The sequence below is a fragment of the Puntigrus tetrazona genome, chromosome 2, assembly GCF_018831695.1.
Source record: "Puntigrus tetrazona isolate hp1 chromosome 2, ASM1883169v1, whole genome shotgun sequence".
Lineage (NCBI taxonomy): Eukaryota > Metazoa > Chordata > Actinopteri > Cypriniformes > Cyprinidae > Puntigrus > Puntigrus tetrazona.
In genome coordinates, this window is record NC_056700.1 from 17,369,398 (window position 1) to 17,394,140 (window position 24,743).

At 35.9% G+C, this 24,743-nt stretch overlaps 2 protein-coding genes across 2 annotated transcripts in view; both read right to left on the reverse strand.

Moving 5' to 3' along the window:
* Positions 1-517: 517 nt before the first annotated feature.
* Positions 518-15,014, reverse strand: arhgef18a (rho/rac guanine nucleotide exchange factor (GEF) 18a). The gene is made up of 20 exons (XM_043262115.1): positions 14,839-15,014; positions 9,980-10,094; positions 9,548-9,646; positions 9,302-9,442; positions 8,953-9,203; positions 8,233-8,358; positions 8,009-8,126; positions 7,262-7,516; positions 6,983-7,059; positions 6,714-6,892; positions 6,393-6,454; positions 6,109-6,294; positions 3,892-4,032; positions 3,684-3,787; positions 3,526-3,591; positions 2,737-2,784; positions 2,087-2,575; positions 1,747-2,005; positions 1,544-1,645; positions 518-1,364 (listed from the first exon to the last, which is right to left on the reverse strand). The coding sequence occupies exons 3-20, from the start codon at positions 9,636-9,638 to the stop codon at positions 1,207-1,209; spliced, it is 2,853 nt and encodes a 950-aa protein (XP_043118050.1). The 5' UTR covers positions 9,639-9,646; positions 9,980-10,094; positions 14,839-15,014; the 3' UTR covers positions 518-1,206.
* A 1,644-nt stretch (positions 15,015-16,658) lies between these two features.
* Positions 16,659-24,743, reverse strand: part of insra (insulin receptor a) — a 42,477-nt gene continuing 34,392 nt past the window's right edge. The window contains exons 11-21 of the mRNA XM_043259920.1: positions 23,393-23,676; positions 23,156-23,295; positions 22,462-22,621; positions 21,621-21,720; positions 21,458-21,525; positions 21,007-21,236; positions 20,697-20,807; positions 20,402-20,561; positions 19,320-19,449; positions 19,096-19,230; positions 16,659-18,152 (exon numbers count right to left, since the gene is read on the reverse strand). Coding sequence (XP_043115855.1) covers positions 17,798-18,152; positions 19,096-19,230; positions 19,320-19,449; positions 20,402-20,561; positions 20,697-20,807; positions 21,007-21,236; positions 21,458-21,525; positions 21,621-21,720; positions 22,462-22,621; positions 23,156-23,295; positions 23,393-23,676 — 1,873 coding nt within the window. The 3' untranslated portion in view covers positions 16,659-17,797. The remainder of the gene's footprint in view (positions 18,153-19,095; positions 19,231-19,319; positions 19,450-20,401; positions 20,562-20,696; positions 20,808-21,006; positions 21,237-21,457; positions 21,526-21,620; positions 21,721-22,461; positions 22,622-23,155; positions 23,296-23,392; positions 23,677-24,743) is intronic.

Sequence of the window (24,743 nt, forward strand, 5' to 3'; positions counted from 1 at the left end):
GAGCCATTTTATTTATTAAACAGAAGCTGGAAAAAAATAGCAATTTCAGAAAATTATTGATCTGATTATGATTAATGAATGGATCTACTGCAATATAATTGCATAGACCATGTGTTTTCTATTCTAATGTTCTTTAAATGTTATTCATTAAATAAAGTTTATTTTAATTTATAATTAAAGTTTTTAAAAGAACTGGATCTAATACTCATCGCTAATCTAATGCATCACAGAGGACTAATTTTTATTATTATTAACTGCTTGGATTGGACTGTTTTTGGGTTAGGTAGCCTACTTCAAGGCAATAATGACAAGGCAATAATGACTGAGTACACGAGTTTTAGGTTTATGTAACAGCAAATGACAAGTGCAACAGTACTCTTTGAAAGAACCAAAAAGCTGCATTTTTTCTGCACTATTTACAATGTATATTTCTACTTAAGACTGTTCTCAGAAATTAAACAAATGTATAAAATAAAAATAACGATACAACATAATTGTGTCAGATGAATTTTGAAAAAAAAAAAAAAAAAAAAAAAAAGATATAAGCAGTGGTACCTTAAGAATGTATCCCCACCTTAAAAAGGAAAAAAGGCATTTTTCCCTTCTAAAAACACACAAAAAAACCCTGCTTGTACATAAGATAATTTCAACAGAATCAAAACAATTTAAAGACCCCACGATCTGTGCAGAAACTGGAAAAAAAAAAACTCCAAAAAGGAAATTTACACCTCAAACTTACTCCAAATAAGTCAGCACTTTTTGAGTGAAGCTCTTGATTACACGACTCCTATAAAGAGTCCAGGAAGAATAAGACTTTCCAGTGCAACACTTGTGGGGCTCAAACATCCCTGAATTAAAATCACAATAAATAACTAAAAAGAGCTATTTACAGGAGCGATAAATCGTTGAGACAATGTTAAGCCTTTAGAAAACCGACTTGAAGCAAAGAGGCCTAAATCTCAGCTAAGTACTTCTGGTAGTGAATCCTCTCAAACGGTTTTTCACTATCCCTGTGAATGAATGTATTTTTCCTTCCCAATTCAATTAAAATCTGAGTAAAAACAAACAAACAAAAATAATAATCATGATGAAAACCTACACTGATACTGATTTAATTTCTTTGAAAAATGCAGGTCATATTAGAGCGATAACAATCACTTTTTTTAACAATCACAATTATGCGCTGCTGCAGATTGCACAGGGTACTTAAAAGTAAAATATGTCTTCTGCAGTCGTGTTGTCTTTGGTTTTACTGTGTCTTGGCTGGGTACTGTGTGCATTATGATTGTGGTTGTGTTTCCTGCTGCCGCTTCCAGAATTAGAGGGAACAGAGCTGGATAACTTCTCTGGATGGATAAACATATCTACAGAAACGACACATAAATGGATTTACTAACGCAGGAACATGTGAGTGCTGAATGGTTTAAATGTCAGCCCTGCTTTAAAGTAATCTAAAATGACACAGTGTACAATAAAAGTGGCAAATAAATGGCTGAATTTAATCTCTAGGTGCTAGAACCTGAACAGAATCAAGAAGTTTCACCTGGATGAAGCTGGTGGGGACTGTTGGATTTCACGGCTCGTAAACTGCCTCCTTCCTTTCCTGAAACTTTGATGGGAAGCACCTGAGACACCTCTATGCCAGCTAAAAATGTGAAAGTTGAATTAAAATAGCTTTTTACCACTACCCACAAAACAACATCAGCTCACAGACTAATGTAAAAGAGTTGGTAAAACAGTTCATACCTGCGCTCTTGGTGCGCTGGTGGGAGTTCCTGGGCTTGCTGTGCTTCTCCTTGTCTTTAGGATGCGCAGCCAGCTTGGTGGGGATCTTCTGTTGGACGGAGCTAGATTTGTGGGATTGGTTGGTGGTGCTAATGAGGTGGATGGGCACTTCAGGTTTAACAGGAAGGTTGGCGATACTCTCCCTGCGTGGCGGTACCAGAGGAGGCCTCTCATCGAAGCCGGGAGTAACCACATTCAATATGGGGTAAGGTGGAGGTAGCTGGGAAGAAAAGCAAGTTTATACATGTACACATATTAGGTTCCTTATTTGTGATTCATATAATTTCGTCACCCATTATACCTGTGTCTGTTCATTCTCCATGGGAAAGGTTGCAGTGTTTAGAACGTTCTCATTCTTCTTATACTTTTTCTCCAGCTGCTCCAGCCTTTCCCTGTCCTTCTCCAGCTTCTCTCTTTCCTTCTCCACAAGGCGAGTGGAGTCTCTAAGGCGCTCCAGATCCTTCTGGTATTCGGACTTATACCTGGCCAGTTCCTGTTTATCCTCTGCCAGCTTTTTCTCCTGTCTGCTGCATTCCAGCTCTCTTTCCATCAGCTCCATCTCCCTGACCTCCACCTGCACCTTCTGCCGCTCTCTTTCCTGCTCCCAGTGCACCTGCTCCTGTCGGTGCTGATTCTGGAGCCGCTGGAAGTTGACCAGCTCCTCGCGCTGCTTTTCCAAGTTCCGTTGCTTTTCCTTTTCCAGGAGAGTATTTCCCCGGGGTCGGGACATCAGCTCCTCAATAGTGGCGCGCTGTACCTCTATGTGGCTCTCAAGCTGCTGGATGACAGACTGAAGAGGGAACAGATTAAGAAATCAAAGATTCATTTGCACTGATCTGAATCTACATCGATTAATTATTTCTTAAAATAATAAAGCAAAGGCAACAGAATCATTTGATAGTTAGGAGAGTGAAGCACTACTTAAAAATGCACATTTAAAGTTTGTATTACCTGAAGGCTGTAAAGCTTCTGAGACAATTTAGTGACAGTGTCATAAAGCTGTGGACATAAAAATAGATTATGTTCAATTAAAGTAAAATATATTTGATAAAAGTTAACTATAAAAGAATAAGATTAAAGTATAAGAATATTACATACTGCATTGTTAGTTTGTGAGTACTGGTTGTCATATTAAAAAGGTACGCACTTAATCGTTACAGCGTAACTAAAAAAAAAAAAAAAAAAAAATATATATATATATACACATTTTTTGGGGGTAGGGGCCATTTAATATCACTCTCATAAAAAGCCTAAAAATATATCTGCACAACAAATGAAGAAAAAAAAACACACACACTGAAATCTGGCCTGGCCAATCATAATGAGAAACAAAAACAAAATATTTATTTCACATCTATACGTACAGATTTGGGTTATCGATGGAACTGACTCATTCAACCTTAAGCTGTCTCTTAGAGGCAGTTGCACATAAAATTGGTTGTAAAATTATTTATTAAATAAACAATTTTAGGCGACGCTGTTTCAGGAATAACTTAAGAAAAATTATTGGTAAATCTAAATTTTTTTTTTTTAATAAAAATAGTATTAAAATATTTTAACACAACCAAAGCTCATAAAACTCATGGTAAAGGAATGACTTCCTGTCCATCAATTTTCAAATATACTGAAAAGGCAGCTTTACAGTTATCAAAACGCCAGTCACCAGAAGTTTTGAGTAGTAGCAAGTTCTTTATTCCAAAGAAAGAAAGAAAGAAAGAAAGAATAAACATAAAATCTTACCTCTGCTTTAGGAAAGAAGTTTGACAGATATGCACACCAGCTCTGCAAAGTTATCTCATCATCTGCCTATAGTGTCAAAACAAAAACATACATTTTGGTTTACGGTCCAGTACCACTGCAAAAAATAAGACGTGTATGATGCTTTAGTGTCAACTCACCGACAGCTCCAGGTTTTCATCAGAACAAAGCTGTCTGAGCTGAGGGTCCGAGTTGGCCCACTGACTTCTGTCTCTCTTTATTTCCATTAAACTCCTAATACCATCTGAAATACAAGTCCATTAGTGTATTTTAATGGAAATACTTATGTAAACTATCAGACTAGTGTCATGAAATAAAAGTAGATATTATTACAACAGTTTGTCTTACTTCCTGGCAGCATGCAGGCATCACTGTCAAAGCCTACATAAGCACCGGGTCTCTTGGATAGTGGGACCAGATCCATTCCCTCACCAGAGGAAGGAGTTTGGCCCTGCTCACATGTAACCAGCAAGTTCTGCAAAATCTCCACTGAAGAAAGAAAGATAGATAGATTACAGTTGACTACAATAGATAAAATAGATTAATCATGCTTAAGTATTCAAATGCATCACATTAACCTAACATATAGATTTTGAACAACCACAAATAATAATAAATTAAAAATAAATAATATTTTGTTGCAAGATTATACAAAAATCAAAACTGATATATATATATATATATAGTCAAAATCCCATGTTATAGAAGATGCTATATATACTGGCTATTAGACAAAAATATACTGTTATCTAGATCTCAAAACACCCGGTATTACCTTTTTTAGACAGTTTTTAAAAGATACAGATAATACTATACAACACTTAGTTGCAGTGGCTTTTGAATTAAGAAAAGTAATTACTAGAAAATGGTTAAAACCAGAACCACCTACAGTGGTAGAATGGATTGATATATGCTAAAATAATATATATGTCATGGAAAAATTATCGTTCTCAATAAAAACTCAAACAGAATTTTTTTTCAGATTTGGTGCAAATGGATGGACTACATTAATCCAACACAGACGTAATTGTAATTGAACTTTGCTTTTTAACAAGACAGTTTTTTAGAGCTCCCCATGTTCTGTTGTATATAGTTAGTGGAAAATACATCACATTTGCAATAAGCAGTATTTTTATTTCTAAGGTCCAGGGGCATACTTGTATCTGTATTTCAAACTAAGTGAAATTGTATGTCTGTTGAATTGTCTTTGAATCTGTATGTATTTTCTATCTGAAAAGAAAAATAAAAATTATAAAAAAAAAAACAAATAAGAAAAGTGTGCCTTTTTATAACTGAATATAAAAGTTATGACCAGTCTGAAGTTATTCACTCTTGTAGGACTCCCCCTTCCTTAAGAAAAAAACAAACAAAAAAACCCTGCATTGGGTCTAAGAAAACCTCATAAGTGATTTTGATCAAAAAAAAAAAAAAAAAGTAGTTATCTAAAGGTGAGTAGTTTGCACCTATGTCATTAGATGGCGACAAGAGACTGTTTACACAAAGTGTGAAACGCTGTTGTAAACAAGAAAGTTACTTTTACTTTTAACAACAGCTCGTAAGAAGCAGCCAACAAATGCACTGAGCAACACTGTCATCAGACATCACCTTGGACAGATGAAAGGATAATACAACAAAGTTATCGCCTTGCTCAGCGGACATTGCAACCAATTAATAAAACAATACTCTAAACCAGGGGTGTCGAACTCAATTCCTGGAGGGCCGGAGCCCTGCAGAGTTTAGATGCAACCCTGCTAAAACACATATACTATGCATGTCTGAAGTACTTGATTAGCTGGATCAGGTGTGTTTAATTAGGGTTGCATCTAAACTCTGCAGGGCTCTGGCCCTCCAGGAATTGAGTTCGACACCCCTGCTCTAAACAATGAAGTAAAATTGCCTGCAAGTGGTGGTAAATCTCTTAATGATTAAGTCATCGAATCATTTATTAATTTATTTGAATCATTGGAATGGCTGATTCACAAAGCACAGAGAGAGCGATTAGAGAGCAGAAGACTGCATGCTTTTAAACTGCTCTCATGGCATTGATCGGTCTGTACAGCGCCTATTCAAATCCAGAGCGCCTTTGGGCAATGGTTCAATGCACCAAATGGTTCTACCAATTCATTCAATATATGCATTAGGAAATTAAATGCTGTTGTGTTTCCGGAAAAAAACTTGTTTTGTTGGCCGAATTAAGCAAAACAGACAACAGTATTAACCTCTTTCTTACTGCACTGTTGTATAAGATCAGTAGGCTATCACATTTGCAATTGCATGATATTGTACTTAGCCTATTGATCATGTGATACTGCTTAAATATATGATGTACATGAGACAAAAACAAGCATTTTTGCACATCTTAAATTTTTAGGGACATTAACTATAGTCTCTAGGTTCCATCAAACAATCAGTTGTTGCTCTTCATATTTGTCATCGAAAAAAAAATAAAAATAATAATAATAATAATAATAATAATAATATAATAATAATAATAATAAATTAAATATGATCATATCTCATAATATAATATCTCATCAATTTTACTTTCTACAGTGAAAGTCTCACCATCTTTCAAGGCTCTGGAGAGGATTTGTTCCCCCTGCAGGGGCTCTGCTGCATTCCCATGCACCAGATGGCGCTCACTTGGTGAAATGTCAGGAACACCTGTCACATAGGCTGCGATACTGGAGAATAACTTCAATTTCTCTGAAAGGTGCTGCTCTATCAAGGCATCACGCATACAAAGATTTCCTATCAGGAATAAAAGACAACATTAGGTGTGACAACAGCTAATATTACAGGAGAGAAAGGAAGAATCATAGATTGTGATGTAGAAATGTGCATGTTACTTTGAAAGTCTCGGATCCTTTCAGGAAGTTCTTCTGGCTCCTCTTTCTCCTCTTCAGGACATCTAAAACAACACCAGAATACTGATGTCAGAAATAATCCTAATCCTAATATATTAACCTATATGAATCGCATCTATTAAATTATATTAAATTGCAACTCTGTTGCCTGACACTTTCAGCCTTTTGATTGACAGGACACAATCACCCATATGTACATTTTATTAATAATTGACTTTTTTCAAGACAATATATAATACAGTTAATTCAACTAAGTTTATGCTTAGTTTATGGTAAGTTATATATAGTCTCTATACAACACACCGTTCCACTGCCTTCCAGATTCGGTCTCTCCAGGTTTTGCGCTCCTCTCCGGAGGAGGTGTGAAACTCATACATCTCTGGAGTGTCTGAAGAGGCTGAGATCAGAAATAAGGCCTTCTCATCATGAGCCACTTCACGCACGATAAGCTTCAGCAGCGAGATCACCGCAGGCTTACCGTCCTACAGGAGCATGTTAGACAGCCATCATTTAATGTGCATGAACTGTGTACTACACATAAACGAAATACCAAATTATAACATTCTGCTCACCAGAGAGGCAAAGGAAAGTCGCTGATCTTTCTCCAGTAATAGCAGCAAAACATCTGACAACAGCAAGACAAGGACATCTAAAAGCAAATGAGAGAAATACTAAAATGTCAGTCAGACATCAAATGAGCAAAGTTAAATGACAGAAAAAAACAAAGCAAAATGGCCTCAGAACCCAAGTTGGTAGGAAAAAAGATGACATCAAAATTCAAATTAAACTATAAAGTTTTAATTATTTCCTATTAAGTCTGGTCACAGATCTGTTATTGGTAGAATTATCACCTTTGCTTTTGCTAGAAGTTACCCTCCAGTTGAGAATGCCCTCATGAAGCAGCCTCCTCTCGCCCTGCAGCATGTCTTCTCTACGGAACACTCTCCTATGGGTCGTCTTGACCTGAGACTTGGGCTCCAGCTTACTGCTCAAGTCCCTCAACCTTGCCGCTTTCTCAAACTCATCGACGTGGGCGTTTACTTGTGAGATTGTGTCTTTTAGCAGTTCTAGACCTTGTACAAGGTTTCTATGCTCCTCTGAGTCAACTGCCAAAAGGAAGCAAATTATACAACCTTTTTCCCTCTCTTTTTTTTTTTTACTATTTTCAAAACTGATAATTGTGCCGTCAAATGATTAAGTCGCATCCAAAATAAGTTTTTGTTTAAATAATGTGTGTACTATATATATTTATTATGTATATATAAACACATGCATGTATACCTTTAAGAAAAATGTTGCATTTATAAATTGGATATATTTATATATAATATAAAGTGCAAAAATATAAATATTTACATGTAAATATTTTCTAAAATATATGCTGTGCGCGCGCATGTATTTATATATGCGTATAATAACGCTTATCTTGAATGCGATTAATCATTTGACAGCACTAATAAATATATCTAATATTTTGAGATATTTAAATGATATTTCACAATATGTATTTAAACAGTTTTAATATAAATAGTTAAAAATTAACTATTCAAACTCAAAACAGAACATACTGTATTGTTGAAAGAAAAAAAACTACTTACCTTCAGTGTATTTTATTACACGTTCAAACAAAACTGGATACTTTGTTATGCGCTGTGTTATAAGAAGAATTATCTCTGGTATTCCCAATCTCCGCACGATAGACAGCTGACATATTTTCTGAGAACAGAACGATTATGAACGATAAATAGTTTTTTTTCTTCCAAATAAACAAATATTAAACAACTACTCTTACAAAAACTGACAACAAAAGGTCAAGTCTTACTCGTATAAAACTCTGGAACTTCTTGTTGTTTTGCATTAAGTCTTTGTAGAAGTTGACTGCATCAGTGTGGTGACTGCAGAACACTCCATAGCAGTACTGTAGTCTGTCTCTTATTTCACCTGAAAACTACACACACACACACAATCACAGTAAAAAATATATTAATATTCAGAAATATAAAAATATTCAGTATATTTATACACCAAACATTTAAAAACATTCAATTATGAACACTGCTTAATTTTAACATATACGTTATAGTTTAAATGTCTGGTTAATGAACATTTTATGCTCAACATAGGATATATTAATTTTACGGCAATCATACAGTATTACATTTTTTTCTCCCCTCAGGTTAAGGACTAATAAAAACCTTCAGTAAAATGCTTGAATACTTTGTTATATAATGCTCTGGTATTAAAACAGACCAGAGTATAGCTTGAGTATCCAAATACTTTTTGGGGCCATTGCATGGCAACCTAATTTAATGCTGAAACAATAATTCCTTTCATTTCAGGAAGCACCTGCTGCTTAGCTCAGCTCTGGGGAATGTGGACCCAAAGATCACATGAAGGACAATAGCTATAACTGACAGTTTGGTGATTCAAAGCATGCAGCTAAAGAAATATTAAAATAATAAAAAAAGAAATGGAAAGAAAAAAGAAAAAAAAAATACTGGGAATCTATGCACATCCTAGAGCAGATACAGAATAAAAATACCTGTGCGATAAGAATGTCTCCAATACTGTGGATGCAGTAATTCTGGGTACTGCCTGGCTCCAAGGAATCAATTCTTCGCTGTTTAAGGCGGTTGAGGAAAAGCTGATGCAGTTGCACCAGGTTATCCACCTGTGGAAACAGTCTTTCCAGCTGCATCTCGTCCATTTGCAGAGTTTCACGGAGTTCCCGCACATATACGCCTAAAACCAGCTTCAGTGTCCGCACGTGGTTTATTTCTGTCTGAATTAGCTCTGTCACAATAATAACGACAACAAATCATGTATAGCTCAAATGATTAACTTTTCTAAGAAAATGAGAGCAAAAAGTAAAATATAATAAAAGCCCATACCATGTATAACGTCCTGTCTTTTAATGTGCTCTTTGGAATACTCTTTTAAATATTGCTGGTCTACAGATAAACTCCAGGTGGGAGCTTCAAAGTCCCGAGCATCTGCTTCCAGATCTTCGCGTAGCAAATTATAACGGCCATCTGTGTAGAAAATATACACTTCCCTCAATGTCAACAAACAAAACCTGTGATCATGACACGCTTAAATCATATAGCCACAGTAACTAAACAGGTTAAATAACCAACCGTCAATATTGATGGTGTCAGCAGGGTATGTCAACGGGACACTTGAATCTTCTGGCAAGGGCTTGAATCTCACAGAATCAATTTCTTCCATCTTATGTTCTGAAAAACAAAAAGACAGCCAGAAGACCATTGAAATGAAGCAGCAAACAATTCTTAAAAGGTTAATCATCTAAAACAGAATCATGATTTTGTGGTCAAATTCATTTATTATTATTATTATTATTATTATTATTAAGAACGATGAAAACAGTTCTGCTGCTTAAATTTAGTGATACAGTGATGCATTTTTCATGATACTTAGACAAATAAAAAGTTAAAAAGAACAGTACTTATTCGACGTTGTAAACATCAATTGTGTAAATCAAACTTTTAATCATTTTAAAGCAGCTGTACTATTAGTTCATTACCTGCCTAGAAAGCCAGAGCACTGACCTGTCGCTGGAGTGATAACCAGTGGTTCAAGTCTGGACGATGCAGGTTTATCTCTGCTGTGAGCTCATGCCTGGTATGTCATGAAACAGCCAAACACAGGATGAATAATCACCATCTGAGAAAAGGGCAAACATTTTGCTTGAGGTCTTTGGATCTGCTACTTAAAAACATTCTGGAATAAATAAATATATAAATACAATAACATAGGTTCCTTCCTGGTATTCTTACACAGATATAATGCAGGAGTTACTAGGTTAAAAAAGTTAGAATATTTCTTAAAAATAAATAAATAAATAAAATTGAATTTTTGGGTAAACTATTCCTTTAATGTATAACGGTTTCAGAGTGTTTATTTATTTATTTTAAGTGTTTTTAATTACATTTGCGTCCTATTAATGACATTACGTAAATGTCATTAAAAGTACTAAAAATACATAAATAAATAAACCTTTATTCATTAAAGGAATAGTTCACCCAAAAATTCTCAAAATTCTGTCATCATTTACTCACCCTGGAGTAGTTCCAAACCTGTTTGAATTTCTTTTTTCTGCCGATCACAAAGGAAGATATTTTGAAGAAAGTTTGTAACCAGGCTGTCTTGTGTCACCATTGACTTCCATAGGTTTTTTTTTTTTGCCTATTATGGAAGTCAATGGTGACCCAAAACAGCCTAAAAAAGAAATTGGTACAGATTTGGAACTAATCAGGGGTGAGTAAATGATGACAGAATTTTAATTTTAGTGTGAACTATTCATTTAAAGAAGACAGAGAGATTTAAATATATCCATATTTTTAATTTTAGACCTAAATAAGTTCAAGCCCTTCTTCGCATTTTGCTTTTAAATCTATGGTGGCCTTAAAGGTCTTGCGTGACTATGGTTGTGCAGGTAAAGGTGACAGAAGCATGTTTGACCTGAATACACTTCTGGTTAACCTGTGATATCATCTGCATCGGTTTGTCTCCAGCACACGCACATACTGAAGTGGAGAACTAATGAAGCGGATGCATGAAGATTACATAACAAACGGCTAGAATTTAATAAAATGTTTTCGTATAAAAACTATCTGCCAAATGTAAATGTGCTGCATCAATATAGTAGACAAAAGCAAGAGAAATAAAGGGGTGGTGCTAATGTACTAGTCCGGTTCGATACTTGGAAATCAGGATACTGAAACAAATCTGCTTCTCTGAAATAGCAAACTGGTTTTGGTTTGTCAAATTACTAAGCTCTTGTCAGACAAGGTTAAAGAGCAGAGGCACATGACTTTGCAGAAAACAGGCTTGTTTTTTTTCCCCTTTTGCATGGATATTTATTTTTGGACAGTGGTTTATTTATATTTGCACTTTTTCTGTTTCTTTTCTTTTTTTAAAGGGAAGTTATCTTTCACAAAAAAATGCAGATTTGCATAGATAAATACCAAAAGTTGCCTTATCTGAGATATAAAGTACACAAAACTACCAGCCAAAATGACAAAATCTGATTATTATATGCTTAAATTACACTACAAAAGTTTGGTGTCAGTAGTTTATACTTTTATTTACCAAGGACACATTGAAATGTATTTATCTGTGGTAACTGTCACTTTTTATCAGTTTTAAATAAATGCTGTCTATTTGAAGTTTTCAGTTTATCATCAACTACTTCTGAAAAGCAAATCACTGTTTTCACATAAACACTACACAGCACAACGGTTTTTAAAATGTACATTCTAGAAATATTCTATGTTTTACTAAAGTTGTGTTATTAGTATCTGTATTCTGAGTTTATTGCAATTTATATATATAATATACATTTATATACACATTTAATACATTTTCTTAATGTATTAGCATAAAAAAAGCATTTAGCATAAAAAACCCTTTGAAAAGCAATGCGCATACAGTACAGGAAAAAGCATCTACACTGTATTTTAGATACTTACACACATCTTTAGCATTTTAACCACCTTTAAGAATTTTGGCTTTTCAAATCTTCATAAATTCTATGTAGCTTCTAAATAAATGCTATAACATAAAAACTGCAAGTATAATTATATAACGATAAGAAAATGCTATTTGAAGTAGTTATAGATGAAGCGTTGGATGACAAGACACTGTGATGTGACTCATGTCAACTACCCAAAGGCTTCATTCTGAGAATTGCTAAAGAAAATTCATGTATAAAGACAAGACAATTCACAGAAAACCCTGAGAAGCACATTGATAAATGAACAACACTATATGATTATATTTATACACCAAAGGGTGTGTCCTAACGAAACACTAAAGACGAATCGCTACCGTCTGACACGTCAAGGAAACGACCCATTGAGGAGTTTTAGATCCAAACAACACTTGACCCCACTGACTTTTAACTGAATGAAAAAAAGAGAGACTTGGGCATTCTTCAAATATCTTCTTCTGTGTCCCAAACAAGAAGGAAAGTCATGCAGGTTGGGAACAACATGAGGGAGAGTAAATGATGACAGTGTGTACAATTTTATGTCAACTACCCTATAATTGTAGCCGTCACATTAAGGTGTCACAGGAGAAAATGTTTTAACAACAACAACTTACAATGAATACCTTTACCACAGTTAGAAGCACTCTGCTCTGTCTTCAAGAGAGTTATGATACAACTTGTGAGCACACGAACAATGCTTAATAGCACTCAAACAATGTACACACAGCTATTCATACATTACACTCATTCATAAAGACTAGCATGTGTAAAGTGCACGAAGACTAAACGAAAGAGGCAAACCAGAAGAGCGAATAAACACATGACTTGTGCTCCATTAGAAACAGGAGGATACTGACTAGGATGCACATTTATTACTCAAATCCAGCTGCACCTTGATGTATGGTGGTGAAAGGCACCGACTTGCTATTTCAAATTGCTGGATACCAAGAAGTATCACTGCCGGGCCTGAGTCACTGAAATAATACTCAGACCTCTCCACAGTATTATGTAATGCAGTTTTCTGCAGGTGATTTCATTACGGTTTGCCGTTCACACTGAATGACAACTTCTGCTGCAGGCTGCGCCTCCCTTGAATCATCCGCTGGATGGAGATGAATATATCCAATCCAAATGCGGCTAAAGTTTATGCTTATCGGTCAAACGAGAAAAGCAGGCTGTCCCAGTCTGGGTAGAACAACAAACGCCCTCCTTCCTTTACACCGAGCATAAGACACATGAAATTCGACTCTTTCGCCATCTTTGTTTTTCTTATAAACCAAAACCCCCCATTCTGAACTGTAACACTACATTGAGTGAGGACATCGGTTACATAGGTGCAGCAGCTGCGAAATGTGAGGTTTTTTTATTTTTTTATTTGCACATGCCGTAACTGATTTACTAGTTCTGTTACTGTGTGGAAAACGCCTGGCTTGCAAACTGCTTCTGACCATGAAGCCAACCTCCCCCCTCACACATCAACAGGCCAGATAAAATACAGAAAGCCTCCCTGTTACTCACAAAAAAACAGATAAGCTAAAGATTACCCATAACTGCTGACCTTCAATGCCAGTCTAAGACGAGGTTTTGTGAGATTCCTCCTGAATGTGGTGAGCTCTTTATCAGAGTAAAGGACTGACCTTATTAGAGGAATAAGTTTCATTTTAGCACTATAAATCGAACCCTGAAGCCTTATTGCAAGCCTATTCATTTAAACTAACAAGCACCTATTTGCATGTCACTAGGCCTTAATATTTAATCTCTGCCTATTTATGATCAATATGTACCTCAATGAGGTTTATATTTAATACAATCACAAGCACTGTTCATTACACCTGGTGAAATAGTTATTAGCATCTATTCCAAATTTACATTACATGTACTTTATGACACGCTAGAACGTGTCCCAAAACTTTCTAGTGATATTTCTTATCATCAACTTCTTTTATTATAATCTTATTAATATTTTAAACACATCAGTTAAATATAGCGGTTACGAGCAGCTAAAAAAAGGTGCTAGTACTTAAAAGTTAAAATTTGAATGGGTAAAAGGAACAACCAGAAGACATACAAGAGAAAAGCTGACATCTGAACCACAGAATTCAGGAAGAAAAAAAAACTAAAATGTCTTTCTGTTAACAATAGAACAGTAGTTACCCGTCACTTACCAGACACTAAATTACTAGTATGTAGTATCTAATTAAACCAATACAAGTCACTAATGATTTTCAAGGTATTACTGGAATATGTACTAGTTTCCAAGGTATGAAAGGACACAAGAGAAACTGAAATACGCTAGTCACCGTCTAAAACAAAAAGGAAAACAAGTTTATTTTAAAAATACAAAACACACATGACCTCAAACCGACCAGAAACTCAGCCTTTCTACAGAACTGACTAACTAGTGTCATGAATGAATTAGTCATTAATCAGAGACAGAATGCGAGGAATGTAATGAAGAGATAAACCATGCATTCTTCATCACAGCAGAGTGTAAACACAGCCATCAAAGCGATTAGAAAACATGGATCTTCACTGACTGAATCTACTCGCCACTATAAACATGTCATGCACTGATTAAAACACGAAGCTTTGCTTGTGCTTCGTTCAGAACTGAGGCATCGTTATTAATCCTGAAGTAAAATCACAGCGAAACTTTTCCTGCTAGTGATCTCATACGTCACACCGAGGAGCACCGCCACGATAAATGAATGATAGGCCATAAAAACTAAACAATAAGCACTTAAAAGGCGTCGTGCATCTCCAAACAAAACCAGAACGACTGTTCAGTAACGAAAATATATCTTTCGCAACCTGTAAACCACAACGTCAATTAAAAACACGAGGCCTCGATGACAAAACTTTAAACACAAAGAGGCTCGACTCGAGCGAAGTTTAGCTACGAAAGTTTCTACTCACCATTTTAAAGAAATATCACACGGTTTCAGCTTCGAGACTCGTTTACTCCTTATCTTATCATACCCTCTCCTCTTTTTTACCGGACACTTTCTTTTCTCAAGCATCCGCCGCACGTCTTACAACAAGTGCAGCGCGCGCACACACAAGGGAACGATCGCTCTCCTCGCGCGCACTCCCGCGCGCGCACGCTCACTTCAAGGCATGACGGGAACAGAAGGAGCCGGCTTTGTGTTCACCTGCAGCAGTCTTGTGTTCGTCACTTTAGTAGTCTCGATTTCATTTTAAACATGCTTGTACCATAAGTATAGATCTTTTAAAATCATCACTTATTTTCCTCTCTTTCGAGTAAACCCTTTATATTTTAGTTTGATTTCTAATTCAATTTTAAACCCATATATATATATATATATATATATATATATATATATATATATATATATATATATATATATATATATATATATATATACACACACACACACTGTTGTTCACTTAAAGTTTTTCTTTTCTCTCTATGTATGTATTTGTGTGTCCGTACAGTTTGTTTTTTCAGTTTTAAAGTTTTTTTCCTATAAGCTGAATTTAATGAAAATGAGAACTGATCCCAGTCAACAAATCAAAAATAAAATTATTATTATTGTTTGTTTTTGTTTTAATTCATTCTAATTTTAGTCAACGTTTATTGTATTTAAATTACTTTTATATTCGTTCATTTTGTTTTACTTTATTTTAGTTAAGTATTATAAGCCTGGCTCACACCTCCTGTTGATCAAATACTTGTTACAGTATGCTTTAAATTTCAGCCAGACGAACTGCTATAGAAACAAAGCAAGTGAGACTGAAAACAAATATAGTTGAAACACAAAACATAACTAACATAATAGACCGTGTGTTGGTTGCTCTCAAAGTTTTGGCAAGTGCAGCCTAGTTTGATGGACATTCTAGAGTGGTATGTTACATTGAGAGAGATAACTCATCTGCTTTGATTAATACTAAGCTTTTTTAGTGCCCCATGTCACACAGCAGGTGGCGGCAAAATCTCTGGAGTTAAAGTTATCTCTCTCAGCCTAAAGTGACCAGATTTATGAAACAGAAACAAGGAACACTTACTATTTTAGTGATCAAAATATAATCGAACTCTTTAGTATTATATATTAATATAATAATATGTTTTAATTGTCAATAACAGCGCAACTTGTTTGATAGTGCAATTCATTTTCTTATACATTTATATAGACTTTTCTCTTTATTTATTTGCACTTCTTTACTGCTGTAACATGGAAATTTCCCTATTGTGGGACAAATAAAGATTTATCTAATCAGAAATGCATATCTAATGCAGAAAATCCATTTAAGCAATTTCATTCAGTTATTTTTCTAGTTTATGAAATGTAATTGTGCTTATGGAAATTAATCTTAAATATCCCTAATTGGGCTTGCTATTTTGCATTTACAAAGTATGTGCTTTGTAAATAGCGGTACAGTTATTTGTGTTTGGGAAATACTACTGCATTGCAGCTAACTTTCAGGAACCATTAAAATATAATGTTTGCAAAACAATTCCACACCCTGTTCAGGCCGTGTTATCTAGCACACACAATCAGTACTACTTTAATCTAATATGTATGCCACTACCTTGAATGACATGATAACCGTGATAACCGTCTCTACACAGTTCAGTGTTGGTCAGGCTTTTGTATACTTGAGGGCTATTTTGAATGTGCTGTAAAACGGGGACATTTCCAGGGACGGGACAGTCCTCAAAACACTTAGAAGTTCACAATATCTCTCATAAGAAAAACACAACAGAAACACATCCATTCGTTCTTGTTGAATGCACCTCACTGCTTTATTTACAGCAGTTATTTCCATTGATATCAAGATCTGACATCCGAAGCCGAAGGCGTCTAGATACTCCTGTGCATCTTGGAGCTGCTGGCTGATCAGAGGTCCAGGATGATTAGTATGATTTTCAGATTAGAAAAAATAAAGATTCGAGACAAACATGTAAAAACATTTCTACAACCGGCAATAACTCTCGAATGACAACATATCATCTATGTACAAAAACATCAATAATATATTTATATATACTTTTATCATCATCATCATCATCATCATCATCATCATCATCATCTATACCCACTAAAATATATCAAAGCAGCAACTATTGGTCAATCTGAGGAACTCTTTTAGTCAAAAGTCCTGAAAACAGTTTAAATATCCTTCAGCTGTAAATGTGTGAACACCAGGGGGAAACAAAAGAAGAGAAAGAGCACAGGTAGGCAAATAAATAAAAAAATAAAGAGTCCAAAAATCTGTTCGTTCTCTGTGTAGTCTGGAATACTGAGTAGCAGGTAGAAAAGCAGTGTCTTGTACAGGCTTCCCCTGTAGACAGTTTGCTCTTGGAAGGACGCTTAATGCCATCCTACAGTTCCCAAGTTCAACAAATTCGCCACCAAAGCCCAAAGTGTACAGATTGAGACACAACTCCATGTTGTCATGACGTAGGCCACAAGCAGAGTAAGGTCACTTTTTTTCTTTTCATTTTTTCTTAGATTCTGTCTTTTTCTGGTGAGAGTCAGGTAGAATCTGTTGGTGGACGAGGAGATGCAAGGTTTAAAGCAGCCTTCTGGTTGTCTGAGGTTAATTTCACAGTTTGTTCCATTTGACCAGTTCTTGAAACTTGGCAAATATATATATATATATAAAAAAAAAAAGGAAAAAAAAAAAAAAAAAAAAAAAAAAGACAGAAAAGAAGCAGTTGATGTGTATCTGTTTTAAATAAAAGAAAAAAAAAACCCTGCACCCTGTATCATCATCATCATACTGAGGCAGAAAAGAAGAAAACGAATGTCCTGAGATTACTTTCTGAAGGGCTTCTGATATAGAGCTCGATAAAAGTGAATCTATAAAATGATGAAAAACAACCTAATCTAGCTTAATGGGGGCAATAATATTAAGAAGGGTTAGATCGGGGTAGGGATAAGATCCGTCCGTTTTTCTTGCTGCCATTCATGTGTGTATACGGCACGTGTTCCTCATAACTCCCCCGAAGACCCACGGATGAGCCCTCGTCCCCGTCTAGACAGCACTCCCTCTGAGAGTACGAGGAAGGGTCCAGCGGGATGCTCTCCATGTTCTCCATGTCCATATCAAAATCTTCTGTCTCGGGGGGCTTGTTCTCCTCACTGTAGAAGAAGGAGACCTCCTGAAACGAGGGATGCAGATCCTCCCGGAGCATCTCGATGATCTCCTGGAAGGTGGGTCTCATTTTGGGATTGTAATGCCAGCACATCTGCATCAGGTTATGTCTGGGAGATCAGGAAAAAGGAGACTGGGTTAAAGCAAATACTGGATATTACACTGATTATATGTAATCCAATTTCAAAATTTAAATACTTGTAATTAGATTAAATTACCTAAAAAATTAATTTTTTACATTTCTTTTCTTTTAACATTTTCCCCCTCTTTGTATCAATATATTTTTACATAAGAACAATTATCCTATTGAAATCAATGTGATAAAAAATGTCAGATTATGTGATCCAAAATGTGTAACGTAACAGATTTTGTTAATAACAACAGTTATAGTAGTCAACATTTGAAGTGGGTCAAAGTTGTCCTAAAAGCAAAATGCATTATTATTTTAGGACAACTTTGATGAACATTTATATATATATATATATATATATATATATATAGCTTGTGTTTTTGTGTGCCTTTTTCTGATTAAAATGTGATTGTGGGTATCCACATTCAACAAAACAAGTTTAACAGAAGAAAGAAACTAATTCAGGTTTGAAACACCTTGAGAGCTAGTAAATAATGACTGTATAAACCATTCCTTTAATGTTAATAAAACAATCATGACTAATGAACTTTAATAAAATGTATTACATAATTGATGTACTTTTTTTTTTTTTTTTTAATGATAAGACAGTTGTCAGGAAGCGAGATGGGAGAGAGAGAAGGGAGTTGGGATTGAGAAAGGTCCAAGAGCTGGGGCTTTGGACACCGAAAGTGCAACAGTGTTATACGTTCTTGTGCTGCCCATAAGCCTATAAGCACTGACAAAAAAATAGAAGTAATCCCTGCAAAAATTAAAACGTATTGCTAAAATAATTGTAACAACCTATTTTGTGCATCAGTGAAAATGTTGGCAGGGCATGTAGAAATTGTAACTACTTGTCTGACTGGTCAGCAGAAAAAACTAAACACAGGAAATATGCGAGTAATATAATGTAATATACTCACAATCTGTCTGCACAGTTGTCTGGTCTGTCCAGATATCCTCCCTCCATCACAAATTTAAGGACCTGTTCATTGGACAGCCCCTGGTATGGCTGCTCAGCCAGAGTACTGATCTCCCATAACACCACACCAAATGACCTGGACAAGCACAGCAGGGGTCATGAGTGATTAAAACATCGTCTTACAACAATAGTGCGTGCGCGCATGTGTGTGCGCTGTTAGCTCACCAGCAGTCTGAATGAGCTGTGAAAACTCCATCCTTCAGTGACTCAGGGGCCATCCATCTCACAGGAAGCAGGCCCTTCCCACCCTTTCTGTAGTAATCCGTCTCATAAATGTCTCTTGTCATGCCAAAATCTGACAGAAGAGAACACAAGACAAAATAACATCATTAGAAAGCTCTTACAATAATAGATGACACAATACAATATACGAGATATATTACAGCACATCCTGTGCTTCAACACTTGTCCCTCCTTTATCATTATGATCTTTTATTAAGCAGCTCATTTTGAACCAGGCCCAAGATTAGTTTCACCCAGACAGAGAATCATTTATCATAAAAGGACATAATTATACACTGTGGTTTTTCATTTACACGAAACCAAAGCATTGGAAGTGTTACCAATTATGAGAAAATACACAATTTAACAATGTTCATAGTGTATTCATTGTGTTGATTGTGTTTACTGTTGATTGTTGTCCTCTTTTTAAGAGCTGCTTTACAGTACAATTTAATTTAGTTTGCATAACTGAAACATTATTATCCTGTTTAACATTTTCAAGCTGCTTTGACACGATCTGTATCGTAAAAGCGCTATATAAATAAAAGGTGAGAATTCAATAGTACAAGATATTGGTTTGGGCGTGTATTGTTTTTCCGTTTCGTAAAATATTAAGATAAATAAAAAAAAATGTATTTAGATAGTTAAATAACTTTTTAGTTTTAGCAGTTTTAGTTTTAATTCTGTTTGTCATTTTATTAACTTTTTATATAAATTTTAGTTTCAATATTTTTTGCATTTCAACACACGTGCTTATTTCAGTTAGTTATCAAGAGAGCAATTCTAATGATCTAATATTTATATATTTTTCTATTTATTATAATTCTGCTTTATTATTCTCTTTATTACAATTATTGTTTGTTTGTTTTTTCCCCACATAATAAGTCTCCACTACCATATCATACTTCCAAAGCACTGTATGTTATGTCAGTACTTTGGATCTTTCAGAGCTCTGCATAGGAAATTTATTGGAGGCTGGAGCTCCTTAAACATACATAAATTTGCCCCTATGAGTGGTAGTATACCTCCAATTTTTACAGTATAGTCGTCGGCCACCATGCAGTTCCTGGCAGCAAGGTCTCGGTGCACAAACTTCTTGGCGTTGAGGTAAGCCATGCCATCTGCTATCTCTGCGGCCATCTGAATCATCTCTTTCAGAGTTGGAGGAGGTCGACCTGGATTATTCTGTCAAACGGCAGAGAAAACAAAAATCCATTTTTTCCCCCACACTGCTTTTATCAATCTATAAGTCATGCCCCTTATAACAAATCTAAAAGCTATAGCAGGTCAGACAGCAACTCTTCTGCTACGGTGGGTTACCTCTGAGTCAGGTCTGAGAGAACGTAGGTAACTCTTTAGATCTCCATGTGTCATGAGCTCCATCACCACCAGAGTTGGCTGGCCTTTAGACACCACTCCCAGCAGCCTCACCTAACCCACAAAATTATGTTCATTACCATCCAAAAAATCGTCACAGTCCTACTAGTGTTAATACTGCTAAATTAACTAAAACTTAAACAATTAAAACCGAAAGCTGAAAAATATAAACCCTAGAACCCCTATGAACAATACAATTATAACATTGAGCATAACTACAAAACATTGCTGGACAGATAGAGACATGTCTTACCACATGGTGGCAGCTGAATGCCTTCATCACAGAAGCTTCGTTGAGGAACTCGATTCTCTCTCTGAGGCTGGCTGATTCATTAACCGTCTTCACTGCGACACGGGTCTGCGGCTCACCTTTAACTATGTCCTTTCCGTTACCCTCATACACCATGCCGAAAGATCCCTGTCCTAACTCTCGCAACAGATGAATCTTTTCACGAGGCACCTCCCACTCGTCTGGCTCATATACTGTGAAAACACAACAGATGTGCATGACACACGGTCCCATATTTGAGTTCATACAGAGGAGAAAGTCATTTCAAATGTGATAGTCATCCTAAATCGATAACAGTGCTAATGTGATCAACTCTGGCTCTATTAAAACAAAATTAAATGTGCATCGACCACGGCATTTTCTGTCAGATATCATTAGGCACAGTAAAAAAAAAAATGAAAAGAAAGCTGCTCACCCTCATCTGGGCTGAAATACTCTGGATTTGGAGAGGTATAAAGACGCCCAGTCGGACCTTCTGTTTGCCTGGTTAGATGAATACACCAAATTATATTCATATACCTCATAAGGATTGGTTTCCTGCATTGATTTTGAGGATATTCGCAAGAGAGAGCACTTACTTTTTCTTGAACATAAAAAATCCAACAAATCCCATCACAAAGAGCAGAACGCCACAAATCACAGGACCGATCGCAATCTTCAGTATGTTAGGGTCCATACCTGTTGTACACAATTAAAAAAATATATAGAAAAAGTGTGCATATCCAAAACAGCAGGTGCAGAATGGAGCAAATAATGATAAAATGAAAAAACAAAACAAAAAAGTATCCATACAACGATAACAATTCACCAATCTGGAACAGAAAGGGGGATGGGTCGGCTTAAAGGGGGGTATTGCCCCCTCACAAAGAACCATTTAAACCGTTAATGGATAGTTATATGGAGGAGCATGGGCACATTGTCTGTGGCCTGGCCGGAACTTTGTCCTAGACAGGCATTAAATTAATATTTGTAGTACAGCGGTTCTATGGCTGTTTTGCTATTTAGGTAGGGTTATTAAAGTTAAAACTATTAAAAGCATTTCTGTCAATTGAAAAAAAAAAAGCTGAAATAAAATGAATATGAACAAAGGAAAACTGACACAATCACATATGAATTGAACAAATAACCCCATTTGTGAAATATATTTGACTGAATTAATTCACATGTTAACAAAAATTAAAGTGGCAAGAACTATATTCCATGTTTCTGTTTTCTAATCAGTGACAGGTTTACAGGAAAGGGAAATCAATACGGCAGAGAGAGACATCTTTTTGTTTTCTTCATTTCGTTTTGTCGTTAATGTGACTGTACACAGATAAAAGTGTTACCTTTCAAATTTGGGCTCTTGTGCGTAATTTAAAAACTGAACGTGAGATTCATAAGCATTACATACAAGCTGTGTGTGTAATAGCGCCTTACGTAGGTCTTCCACATAGAAGTGTGTTGGCTCTGTCCACGATCCATTGCCTGCCAGAGAGGTGGCTCTGATCCGCACTGTATAGTTCCCAGGATGCACCACTCTCAGCTTGCAGCCTCCATCTGCAATATAATTCCTCCTGGATACGCAATGGTGCAGCTCCTAAGAAATAAAGGCACAGAGTTAGACAACCCACACAGCTGTGCACATCAGATCGAAGATGTCCATTAGCCAGCGGCAAAGTCTTGGATTTATCATGGTTTTAAAGTCCATCTCACACTAATACATCCAAATATTACTCATCAGACTTTAATGAAACTGCCAGAGGTCAGTGTAAACAGTTACAACAGTGTGTTTCAAATCCATCAACGGAAACAGGTGCATGTGCCGCTAAGTGCAAATCCGCCATGTTTTTTTTCGCTTACAACAATTATTAGCCTTTATACAATCATCCCTTGTTTATTCAAAGCTTTTCAAAAACAACATTAGGAACATTTCCACCGTCTCTCGCTAGATTTCACCATGGTTACAAAAATACACAGCTGATGCAATTATGCCAAAATAGCTTGTTGATTTGCAGACAGCACATGTTGATTTCAACAGGATTGATAAAAATCAGATTTGAAGTGCAGCCAGCGTTCAAGGGAGCAGAGAGCCTGGAAAGAATATAGACTTCGATTTCTTGTAACATCTCACCTCTGTATCTCCCAGTCTCTTATAATGGACTTCATAGAGAATAATCATGCCGTTAGGGGCCTTAGGCTCCAACCACCGGATGTGCGCAGAGTATTCAGACACCTCACAGATTATCGGCCCTACAATGTCATCCGCTTTTTCTATAAAAGCAGATAAAAAGATAGTTATTCATATAATATTCACTATACTATATTACTATATGTAATAAAAAAGCATCATAAAATAACAATCCCGTACCTTCAGGCATAGTGCGGGCACTGACATAGGCCGCCATACTGCAGCGAGAGGGGTCCGTCTCATGATTGCAGGCGTGGATTTCTATCTGGTAGCTGGTAAAATGGCGCAGATTGGAGATGACCGTCGACTCCTTGGTCTGAACAATCAGGGATATCTTATTGGCTTCTGCTTCCTCCTCTGGGCTACGAGTGGCGGAGCCATTGGGCAGTGAAGAGGGTGTAGTGAAAAGACGAGACGAGGTCCTGTTGGCAATGCCCACCAGAGATCTGCGCTGTCTTGATGTCCTACAGACACAGAAACACGCAAACACATACTAGATTCAGTCTTGAAGACTGTACAGGTTGTATTTTAAGATGAATTGTATCTTGCATTAGCACATGTGAATGACTGATCAGATCTTAATAATGAAAACCAAATGGCTGTGGAAGTTGAAAAAAGTGTGCATTTGTTGCTATATCAGCTGATGTGAGTCACGTAATAATGCATATAAATTATATAGCCTTGCCCGCAAATCAAAGAAACTGATTGACTGCAACAAAACAAACATTTAAAAGGCAGTTCTATACATTGTAGCACTTATAGAGTCCATTAATCGAATGGTCACCTGCACTACACAGATGTTTAAGTTACAATCAACGTGGGAAAAATCAAAAAGAATAACATATTCCTCATGACGCACAGCACGTTCTTCCTTTGGGTCGATGACTAAGCCTAGCTTCACTACAGATCAGAAGGAAAAAGACTTGCATTATGACTTTATTGTCAAATGCAGACCACAAATTACTGTATAATTACATAATAAAACGTGTCAAATTATGGTCTTAAAGTAACTATTCCTTCAACACCTCGGAACAAATTCATACATTAGCAACTTCGCTTGAGTGCAGTTTTCCTAGTGCTGCTTTTTCTTGTTGAAGCAGGTTGAGAGAATACTTACATTGCAAAGAGAATCAGTTGGACAACAAAATTGGTTGCGCAAGAACACATCTCAATATACATGGAAATTCAGATGTTTAGAGCTAGTAAGACATTTTAAATTTTATTTAAACTAAAACAAGAAAACTGATCAAAATGACCGCAAAAAAGATTTATAACATTACAAATGTTTTTTTTCCAATAAACACTACTCTTTTCAAGGAAATATATATCAAAGATACCATGATTTTCTGCTAAAATATATATAAAAAAAGCATTTTAAAGAAATATAAAGCACTAAGGACTATTTTCAGCCAAGATCGACTTGATTCAACACACCTGAAGCACCAAACCAGTGTAGTAGTAGAATGAAAAACTGGTTATTTTAGGTGGTAATATATTTTCAAAGAATAAATGTAAAAATTTGTATGGCTTT